The following is a 12,129-nucleotide window of genomic DNA, read 5'->3' as shown; positions in this document are numbered from 1 at the left end:
AAGATGATTGAAATGTATCCTTGAAAAAAAAAATCTTATTTTTATAGCAAACATTCTGAAATCTGTAATATCCCTTTAGTTTCATCCTTGCTGTTTTATAGTTCCTTTTTATTTCTTAGAGTCTGACTTTTATTAGTTCTTAAAACAGTGAAAATTCCTGCTCCTGGACGACTTTTATTAGATCAGTTGGTTAGAAAATGTTTGTTTAGTTTTACGTAACGCGTTAAGTTCGTGCATTTATCACAAGTTTAATTTATTCTTCAAAACATTGCAAGTTTTCGACTTTGCTTATTATTAAGCTAAGAATTAAAACCAAACTCAGCGTCATCACTGTACAGAAATGAAATCTTAAGATTTAAATGCGTTGCAAAGAATCATAATGTTAGTAAGGAAGTACTAGGTAAGGAGTATGAGAAATCGTTTCACCTTTCGAATTGATTAAAAGATATCTAAACATATATTTAATACGTATCCGTTTATTATGCTTGATAATAAAGATCTGAAATAATAACATGGCGAGATTATTAAGAATTCCTGCTATTAAACTAAATCATCTGCATCAGACATTTCTATTGCACTTGCAGTAAGACAAGATATGAAACTTACCAGCAATATTCAAGCTCATAATAATATAGGAAAAGTAGAGTTATTTATATAAAATATAAAATTTTCTCTATACGTTTAGAATTATGAGCTTGGAATACGAAAACTGATTTCTATCTTATTTCTAAACTAAATAATGGTGACAACAGCTAAATGAGACAGAGCAGCTAATCTAGTGACTAGTTTCTGGTGTGTTCGTTAGTGAATTCTAATTATTGAAGTCCTAATGCAACTGTTGTGTCATTCTAATTATTGAACTCATGGTGTAATTGTTGCGTCGTTGCCATTGTTACATTTGCAATGAAATTGTTATTGGAATTCAAATCTCAGTGTTTGATTCGATAATACTAAAATCTCGTATTAGTTACATTGCTTGTATGATTATTTCTATTGTTAAATCTAATGAAAGGTAGATGGGTTATTTTGATATGCAATACTATAGAAAGAGAGATAGAACAGAAACAAAACTAAACAATATTTATTAACATACATTTTCTGCTCTTTTTGTGCTTTATAATTTAGTACTTTTGGAACGATTTTACTGTCATCCGATGGTGTTTTCTTAAAAAAAAAAAAATTCGGTTACATGTAAACATCAAACGAACGAATCCGAAAATATTCTTAGAGAACTTTGTCATGATGCAACATTCACTTAACAATAATACAGAACAACTACGACAAATACAGCGGCAAATGATGATACCGACTCTTCTCATATTTGAGTATGGTTGTGGTAGAAAAATGTTATTTACTATATTGTCGCTCCGTCTTTTAGAATGATGGCGATTGTATAATAATATGGGACATATTCTCCTGCTTTCAACAAGGAGCACGTGCTGTCATATCTAAAATGAATATCAGAATTTTTGTTGCCATTTGATATAAATTTTGTTGTGGTTATTTCGCTATGGTAGTTCTTTGATTATCAATATGACGATGTAAGATGTCATACAGTGAGGGTTGTAGTGATGTGGTTTCAGGAAATAGGAATGCAAGTGTTAGATTGGTCAGCCCAAAGCACCAGTATGAACCATGTAGAGATTCGTTATAGGAAACGATTGCGATTCTGATGGAGAAATCTGTTAAATGTTATTGTCCACTTATTAACATTCAATGGAAAGTGTATCGAAGAGATCAGCGACTATAAGCCCTCCCAAAGGTGGGGCCACGGTATATTCAATTTTCTAAACTACTCAAATGACGAATCGCTCGTAGCCCAGTCGATTTTGACCTTGCTCTCTGGATGGCATGCCATGACATAGGTACCAATCCTATCTTGAAGGCGGAAAACTTTCACGAGATATATTTTACTTTTTTTACCTTCTTGATCCAAAAGGTGATTTATACAGTCTCATATGGACATCACAGAAATTTCCTCCCCAGGAAACCCTGGTTTTTATCCTATGAAACAGGAAAACCAGCTAAAAGAACTCAATCATTTAATAAATACCGTATAATTCACTAGCGTCATTGACCTAGTTGCATTAACCATAATTCTAAATTGCCGTAACTGCTGAAATGACGCCCGTATAAATTTACAACCCTTGACCGATACCCGACAAGTGGTCAGGAATTATTCAAAAACGTACTAAAAGAGTAAAAATAAAAAAGAATAAAAAAGAAACGAAATAATAAGATTAAACAAGTAAATAAAAATATCGAATTAAAAGGAATATTTCTTGCTCGTATCTCTGAGATATTTCGTAAGCTGCCACATAAACTCTCAGACACTTGTTTTATGGTCTGTCTGCCTTAATCTATATCTGAAAGCAGATGACTTTTTATCTTCAGAAGTATTTAGTAATACCGAAGTACTTCAAAAATTCAAACTGCCCCTCCCCTTCTATACATCTGTTAACTTAATCACCAATCCTCAACTTGCAGCACTTGACTCTCAAGAACTTGTATTCAAAGAACCAACAACTCATAAGGTTCTGTATATTCAGTCTCTAATTCTCCCACTCATTCATTCCTATCAGTGGATTGCTAAAGAACGAGTATTTACAATTATTAATCTTTATATGTTCACCTTTCAGATTTAGTAAATAGTGTTTTCTCAAAAATATCGCGTCGTAAGATCCATTTAATCGTTGAAATCCATCTGCTGTGTACTTGGGAATATCCTAGAGCCAAACTTTGTTTCTTGTTATCTTCTGAATTTGTTTATTTAAAGAAATAAATATAAAACGGTCATATTTCTTCTAATATCTAAACGACAATCAATAAAAGTCCATCAGGGAGTTCAGAATTCATCAAAAAATGTAGTATATTGCGACAAGAGCGGCCATGTTTGGTTTAACTAAATAGGCTCTGATTCAGTTAGTTTTGATATTTGCATAGGTCCTTTATCCGGATGATTATTGTGATTTTTTCATGATGTGTGTGTGTGTGTGTGTGTGTGTGTGGCTGATGTTTCTTAAATAAAATCCAAAGTTTTCGGAAAGAAACATTTTACCAATTGACTGCATATCAACTTCGAGAGACAACATTAAACCTATTGAACTTCGTTCGACACAAAGCGAAAGCGCTTTTGTAGGTTAAAAAAATAGCGTGTTGACTTCATTGTCAACAAAAATTGATCTGTGTATAGGTAAAGTTGAAATATACAGCTTAAAGGACAAAAGAATTCTTATTTTTACCTTCGTAGTGTGGATGCCAGTCAGGTAGTAGGAAAGCTCTTCACGAAGAGTACTTTATTTGACATCACTCCACGTAAAGAAGAATTCCGGTCATTCCGTTAGGATGATAGGCCTGTGTTCCTGATTCTTTACTAGGGACCCCCCCTCACACACACACACACACACACACACACACACACACACACACACACACACACACACACACACACACACACACACACACACACACACACCACTGTGTCCACTGTACTGCGATATCTTCAATCAGAATGTCTACAAGAATGCTTACAATGTAGTCTGCAGTATGATTCAAAGTAGTTCCAGTTATGTGTTACGTCAAGTTGAATTAAATATCACTAGAAGAAAGAAAGAAAATTGATTAATAGCACCCAAAAAGCTTCTTTCTTATAAAACAAGATAAGATTTTCGTGCGGTGAAGAAAATTACGTGCAAGTTGAGAATCTACTGATAAAAAATAAGATGATAAAAATGTTTATTTTTTTTCCATTATCAAGAAAGATTACAGAAAAAGGGTGGAGATTTGTAGCAGTTACAACATCATCATATTGACCAAAAGAAAAAGTGATTCGGCACTCAATGAACGGTGGCTTAAAGAACTGAGAAAGGTACTTTTTTTTTTTTTCAAAAGCACATCTTATAACTTAAGTACTTCTTTTTTCAAGTATAATTAAACAAAAAAAAAAAGAATAACTCATTCAGAATCGACGACGAGTTCATCTTAAAATAAAGCGATTGGAATTATGCATTTTAATTAGTATTTTTCAGTTCATGGAAATACGTAGACAACGTTCGCCAGTAGATGGCATTGTTCGCACCATAGAATTCGATAGACGTGAAATTACGTTACTGGATGCATTCATTTATTATTACTCAAAATATTGAATTCTTTTATGTAATATGAAGGAATTCGCTTCTTAAGGGGTTCTCGGAATGGCCATGGATATTAATTTGGATTAAAAAGGTCAACCTGAAAGTTTCTGTCGTATTCATCCCATCGTGTGTGTATGTGTGTGTGTGGAGGGGGGGGGTATGTAGATAGAAACAGAGACACCACAGTTAATGAACAGTTAGATAAACAGAAAAAGAAATAAAAGGAATGACACATTTACAATATAATGTTTTAAAGAAATGACTCACCACATACTTTGTAAATATCTTTAGGGCTTTTTGGTATATGGTACATCTTTTAATAAATCGCTTTCTTTTAAAAAAAATCTGTATTCTTAACGCTCTGAATATAAACGTCATTTATCATGATTATCCTTAAGAAATGCTTGAAACGACCTTCGAATATAGCTAAGGTCGTGCGCTGACACTGACTCTTAGATCAATAATAAAATCTCTGAAGCGTGGTTACAAAGATTAGAAAGGAAGATATCGGAAGGACATAAAGCATCAGAGGACGAACCGTTTTATTATTAAAAAGAAATTAAGATATTTCGTATTTGGAATATGACAGAAATTAAATGAAATATGATGCAAAACCAAGTTATTCATTACTCAAAATGTATCTTTTAATCTTGAGAATTTTGATATATTATTGTTTAGATTATATAAATAAGATTATATATATATATATATATATATATATATAGAGAGAGAGAGAGAGAGAGAGAGAGAGAGAGAGAGAGAGAGAGAGATTTTATCTTTAAAATGTATGCATATTTTTTAAATACTGTTTTTTTTTGTTAGAAAAGTAATTAACAATTACAATTGAAACGATCGTGCTGACTCCATGCGGCATTCCTCAGAAACAATTTTATTCTTTCTGATTTTTTTTTTTTTCGTGTGCATTATTAAACCATTTCTGTGATTTCTAGAATAAGCAACTCTCTAAAATTACACCTGCAAACGCACATTAACCCAAACGAAACATAATAAAACTAACTTTCCTCCCTCTATTTTTCTATCATAGAGATTACATTTCAGATCTACGATACTACAAAAGAAAATAACGTGGGAACTATTATTACTCTGCACCTGCTTTTGACAGTTTTTCTCTCGTGGATAAGAAACATGATACATCATAATCCTTTGTTTACTCCGGAAATAATAACGATTTTATTAAAAGACATTTACATTCCACGCATTGCTATTAACTATTTCTAGTACATAATCAATGCTGGCTATATTGTGAATCTAATTAGAACTTCTCATTTTTTTACCCTTTTATTTATTTATTTTTTTTTTTTACTTAACTAGACTGAGTGCCAGCGATCTGAGATAGATGAGCAATGGCTGTCTTGTGTGCAAGTAATCTCCTTAAAGGTAGGTACAGAAATGAGCTACTTGTGTAGCCTTTGTTAGATTGCATTAACAAAGCTCTTGGCTGTTTACTTAAAGAAAAAAAAACACGACGTATTTTTAAAGTGAATGAGATTATTGTGTTTTTTTTTTCCTTTGATGTACCGTTAAAAACAGAATGATGTATTTACGACCCAATGAACTCACTGACAATCCACGAGTTGTACGTTTCTAACAAGATATCCATTTTATTGATGTGCTTTAAGAATATTATATTCTACAGATAGGCTATCCCATTAAAGAATGTTAATTAAAATGGCACCAGCATTCTTTTCTTTCATTTTTACCTAATTAACAATAGATAATGCATTTGTATTCTTTCAAGGAAAAAAAATCTGTGCAGAAGAACTAGAATTAGAATTAGAGCAGGCATGAATTGTTTGGTAACAATGGGAGGTTGAATTCTTTGTTTGTTTTTTTTCTTCTATTTTTTTCTTCTTCAAATAAAAGATCTTTTGATTTATTAGACAAAGCGATACAGTCTGAACTTAAAATATAATTATGATAGGAATATTTTATTCTTGATTCTGTTTTATCAAACGAATGTTTAAAATAATCGACAGTTCTATAAATAGCATTGAGACAACGCTAAAATCATTAGTGTATACCCAGAGTAAGATTGAAAAAAAAAACATTCGTTGGAGGGGGGGAACACATAAAAATAGTTTCATTAGGATTTAAATGAAATAACTACGTGCTTGCTTTACAGAACGATGATGACATTCAGGCTATAAATCCATCCCCCACCGAATGAAAGCCTCATCAGATGCGAAAGGGTTAGGTCGATTTCTCCCATGGCGACCGAGTCCATGTTTTTTTTACTTGTTTATGCATGTAATGGTTTAATAACGTTTATAAGTAGTCATATATGTGTCCTAAATGACGTAAATAAAGCATTTATTTAGGTCACGAACGCAAATAAAATAACAGTCATGAGAGATGTAGTGAGCAACGACGTCGTAAGTAAATAGCGTTAAAGAATAGTGCGCGTCAATTGATTCACTGCAACGCCATGTCACTAAAAAACTGTCGTATGAACGAATCGTCATATAAATGAACAGTGATCTGTAAAGCGTCGTAAAGCGAAGCATCGTAAGCTGGGTATGACTAGATCTTTATATATGAGACAATCAAAAACATAATAATAATGATAATAATAAACACAACATTCATGCTGATTGTCTCAGCAACAACTCCTGTGTGAAAAGACTTTGGTTCAAATGTCTTCTATGACGTAAGGATTTTTTTTTTTTTTTTGAACGAACTAAGTTAATTCATTTATGCGGGGGTGGCATGATGTTTCCTCCTACAGGCTATAGATTCGGAAACAATTCGCTGCCTTATCTTCTAAAAGTAGACTTATAAGAAACCAAGTTACTTAGGCGCAGACTACTCATAATACCTAAGAAGATAGCATAGGTAATCACACTACGTTTTCATAGGTCAGAATACTTAATAAAATAGCATGTTTGTGTCACATTAGGAGTACCATTCGGATATCCGAGTGGATAGAAAATCCACTCACAACACATTTGGAATTTGCATCCCACATGGTGTGGATGTTTGCGAGAGTCTTGGCGAGATAAATGATTTTCATCGTCTGATGTGAGTTCGCCATTCTGTGTAATTAAGACCTGAAGCAATAGGAAAAAGAGTAACATATTTCTTCTCTAGAATACGCTTTCTGGAGTATCTAACGTTCACCTAACCCAATAAATGTAGGACAGGGTACATGATTTCATATGGGAAATTTGCATAAAAATTGGAGATATCAGTTTAGAATTACGAAACTCACCTACAGTTTTGTCACAGATCACACTTAACTTTAAGGAAAAGTGCATCCATTACTTTAAATTTCAAAGATATATATGAAATATCGAATCAAACCTTCAAATAAAATAAAAAAGTGAGGCCACCAATATTTGAAACCGGAATCCCTCACGATACACAATCTTCCATTACCAACGTAAAATCGATAATTTAACGATAATAGAATTACTATATTTAGAAATAATATTCCCACTACGTAATTTAGACCAGCGTCTTCGACCTGCGTACCTAGGAAAATAGGAGAAATATTTCGCGGATCGGCTAAGATAAAAACATAAACCGATGTAGATAGTATTTTATTTATTAAATCCAATGTTATAAAATTACGATTTTTAACTAATGCGACATCTGCTTCTGCTTAGAGGTTAGAAATTTTCATATACTTGGCTGGAGCGTTGTTTCTGAGAGACGAAGAAATTTTTGGCGGACCGCCAGAAACTTTCCGTGGACCACAGGTTGAAGAACAAGGATTTAGACCACATTTAGAGCACACATTTTAGCGGAGTTGCGTTGATTTGAAAGTCGATTTACTTTCAGATTAGCAACCCATTGATGACGGCAAACTGCGGGTCCTGTTCCCTTCGCTACAAAAACTTCTGCTGAACGACAAATTTGTCACATTCGTGCTACAAATTGGCATTTTATGGAAATTATTGCGCTTTGAATGTAAGCAACCGGAAATGGCGCCTTATCTTTTTACATGGTACGGCATACGACTAAGATTTGCAAAGAAATATTGAAGGTTCTTTGGATGTCACGGATCGATGAGCATTAGTTCCAAAGAGAAAAAAAAAGTGGGTTGATGTAATGCCATGTACACTAGACGGGCTAACGAATACCGCAGACGATTACAATAAAAGAAGTGATGTTACCACGATGACAAGGAAGGGAATGAGTAACACTGGACTATTGATTGATGCTCGTTTATCCTCCAACCAAATAGATGGCTGCAGCTTTTTTTTTTTTTTTTTTGCTGATGTGGACTGGATGCTGATTGCAATCAAGAACGCACACAAAGCAATTGCCCAATCAGGCATTTAGGACAATAAGAAATCACAGTTATAATAGGTCTCCGCTGCCTCCGAAGGAATTTAATTTAGATAAACAACAAATTTGGCACATTCTTGCTTAAAAAAAATTTTCGCCATTTAAAATAGGAAATTATTGGACTTTTAATATTGTCTACTAGAAATGTAGGGTTGAAATCTGAACATTATCAGTAGAAGAAATGTCACAGACTGAAAACATTCCAAACATTGGTGAATAAATAAAATTGCAAAATTAATCCTAATAACGTTTACATACTTCTCACTACAGCTTAATTCTATTTATTTTCCTGCTTTAGACTATTTTCCCTTAATCCCATTGTATTTAAAATACAACGTACAGCAACATGACACTGCCTTGCATCCAGAGTATAAATTTGCTGTCATTATAAGCAATTTTTGCTTTAGTTCGTTGAATAATTATAGTCGTTTATCGTTTTTCTCCTTTTTTTTTTCCAGTTGCGGCGGTTGTGCTGTGGATGACGTCACTTCCGCTAATCCATAACACTACGGGTGAAGCAGAAGCGAGCCACATAAAGTTCAGCCTCCCACATAGATCGAACAACGCTGCCAACAGACGCCACGAAGACTCACAAAGCATGCAGGTTGAAAACGGTCCATTTATGCTGGAAGCAGCAGCGACATTATTAGAACCTTCATCACGCTCACAGTCATACTCTTCGAGAAATCCCCTTTCATCAGGTTCACTTCACCCCGTTAATGATAAAACAGTAGTAGAGACAAGCAGCAGTTTAACTACGTCTTTAGTCATCTCCCCTTCAACAGTAGATCCCAGCAGCACAAGCCTTGTTAGTACAAATTACCCATCCCAGCAACCATTGCGAGATAAAGACAATAGTAACATCATCAACACTTCATATCTAGACAATAGCTTGATATTAGCAACCGTGTCTGGTGCCGAATCTACTTTAATACCCCTTCCAGCTGTTGTACCATCCATCCACAGCTTATCTAAACCCTCCTGGCAGTTCTCAATTTCATCCAGCCAAACCGTCTTCCTATACCTAAACGATGACCAACAACAACAACCAACAGAAGTCATCCCAGAGATGCTACAGTACAACGGGTCGGAGAATAGCTCGCCCGTAACACCCCAAGGGACTTCTTTGCAAGCAACGCCATCGAAACACGTCAATGAATATTTGGACATCATAATTGGACGTAGGTGTTCCACAGACCTTCAAGATAACGTCTGGTGGAATGAAACAGATGGCGGGATGCTAGCAGTGAAGTCGTGTCCATCAGGTTACCAAGGCAACGCCTATCGTCCGTGTTATACTAGTGGCAAATGGGGTGGAGTCGATTATTCTGAGTGTCGCGTTGAACGTTTAGGAAAAATTAAACATTTGGTAAGTAAAAAAAATGCATTTAGATATATATTTCTGCCAAAAATAAGTCAAATTATTTGCTGTAGCGAATGACAATTTTCTTCATTATCCATCAGATGAATCACGAAATTATTAATAAAGGTATTGGTTATGTAAATTATGCATAATAATTGAAATAGAAACTTTGTAAATTAAAAATATATGAAATGAAATAAGCTCATTTATATAATTTTATACAAGATCTTTGTATATAATACGTCATTTAAAATTCTGGAATTAAATATTAATTTCCAAGCATTAATATGCTTCCAAGGATTTTCTACCGAATATTTTGCCAAGGCAATATGTTAGTTTGAAGATGTTGTGATACTCATTATTTGCACAGTTCAACTACTTGGTTAATGAGGTAACTTGAAACCGGAACTTTTAATGAGCAATTAAGAGTAAAAGGAATTTCTCTCATTTAATGGTTCGCCAATTTATAATCAGAGTTTTAATCACACGGGATAACATTTATAGGAAAGTTTCAATCTAACCACAGAATTACTGTCAGAACTTTGAGAAAAATAACTTTCTTGATCTTAAAGATAAATATTTGAGATGGTTTGTATCCAAACGGATATAAATAATATCAAATAGTTTCAAAATAATATAATTCCTATTTTCCACCGAGTGTTAGGCTTAATGGTTTTTTATCTTAATTGCTCCTTAGCATTGTCGAATATGACTGAACGACAGGGGTTCCACAATGAACGACAGGGGTTCCACAAGATAATAAATACTATAATATAATGTAATGTAAACATGTGTAATCTTCAATTTTTTTTTCAACTAGAAGTATTGGTACCAGTACTAATACTATAGTACTATGGATTCTGTACTGTTACTTTTATACAAAAAGAATGTTTGTAGTTGATACAAAAAATTAATATTACAATGTTAACAGTTTACACCATATTATATTATATTATAACGTGCGTGTTCGTTCCTTTTATATTATATTATAACGTACGTTCTCGTTCCTTTTATAAATTCTTTTCACAAATGTTTTTAGGAACAATATCATAATTGGACGTAGTCCAAGATCATCTTTGTTGAAGCTAATGAAGTTATGAAAGGTTCTTAAAAGAACTGGGCGATGGACTGAGTCCTTGACTCTTTATCCCGTCATCTGAATGAAGAAAATCTGTGTGGATGGAGTGTTATTAAGCTAAAAAGCTCTAGTCATGGCTGGGTAACGGCAATAGCCGAGCCTCAGTTAAAACTTCATTGGCTACAGCATTGCCATTTGTTACCCTGGAAGTCCTAAAAAGGACTTTTGGCTTCTCAACTTCCAAAAGCCAGTACATACCAGTTATGAAAGGTCCTTATAGTCCTTATAAGGACTGGCTTAAAGGGGCGAAGCAATATTGCTTTTCATATTCCCCGTTGTCTGTAGAGGACAGTGTAAGGAGAAGGTGTTATTGAGCTATGAATAAAGCTCTGATCATGGCAAGAGGGTAACAGCAGTAGCAGAGCCTCAGTTAGAACGTCATTGTCATCCATTACCCTCCAAGGGTACTAATTTTAGTCGCCTCGTACGACATGCGTTAGCTACATTGGTGCTATTCTTATCCCGGCAACCACACGGGGATAGTTATGAAAGGGTATAATTCCTAATATTCTTGTAGTATTATGATATAAAATAAGTAAAGGTGTATATTCTATTCTTAGAATTTCAAAAAAATATTTCAGAAATATCGATATTATTCATTACTTTTGAAATAAAACTTACATTTTAATATTATTTATAGGAAAAATTAAATACTTACTCAGACTTTTATAAAAAAAAACATTATGCAAATCATTCCTTTCATATCGTGTTATCAAAGTGGACAAGAAAAAATCCAATATAACTAAAACTGACTGAATATATGCAATCTGATTTTAGTGTGAACAAGCTTGTCTCTGAACTTGAATGAGTTACACATATCAACATAAGTATGACGTTCGCTCGGAGTTTGAATATACTGCATTCTGTAATAACTTTACGAGCTACCCAGAATACATGAGGTATAGATATCACTATTGCCATTCACTACTCTAGTTTTCATTAATTATGTCATTTCATGTAATAAGCAACTTGCTTAATGAATTTCACGGATGAATCTAACTCACCACATTTGACGTATATTCGGTTCATTGGTATCAAATACACTCATTACTGGCACACTTGGGTACTTTATTAGTGACGGAAAATTAATAAATCTGTGCACTTTTAATTACAGTTTGCGAGAGTCTTAATTTGGATTTAATTGCAAATTAATTGAAAATGTTTTCTTGGGCTCTACAAGACCA

The 12,129-nt window shown here is 33.8% G+C and overlaps 1 protein-coding gene across 1 annotated transcript in view; it reads left to right on the top strand.

Moving 5' to 3' along the window:
* The window catches only part of LOC150106723 (adhesion G protein-coupled receptor L1-like), a 157,219-nt gene that overhangs the window by 66,248 nt on the left and 78,842 nt on the right, over positions 1 to 12,129 (top strand). Inside the window, exons 2-3 of the mRNA XM_090392666.1 lie at positions 5,466 to 5,531; positions 8,903 to 9,813. Of these exons, the coding sequence (XP_090248792.1) occupies positions 5,498 to 5,531; positions 8,903 to 9,813 (945 nt within the window). The 5' untranslated portion in view covers positions 5,466 to 5,497. The remainder of the gene's footprint in view (positions 1 to 5,465; positions 5,532 to 8,902; positions 9,814 to 12,129) is intronic.

The sequence above is a fragment of the Typopeltis vanoorti genome, chromosome 5 (assembly GCF_054136105.1).
Source record: "Typopeltis vanoorti isolate ZY-2024b chromosome 5, IOZ_Tvanoo_1.0, whole genome shotgun sequence".
Classification (NCBI taxonomy): Eukaryota; Metazoa; Arthropoda; class Arachnida; order Uropygi; family Thelyphonidae; genus Typopeltis; species Typopeltis vanoorti.
The sequence above is the reverse complement of the archived record's forward strand: the minus strand, read 5'-3'. Positions and strand labels throughout refer to the sequence as shown.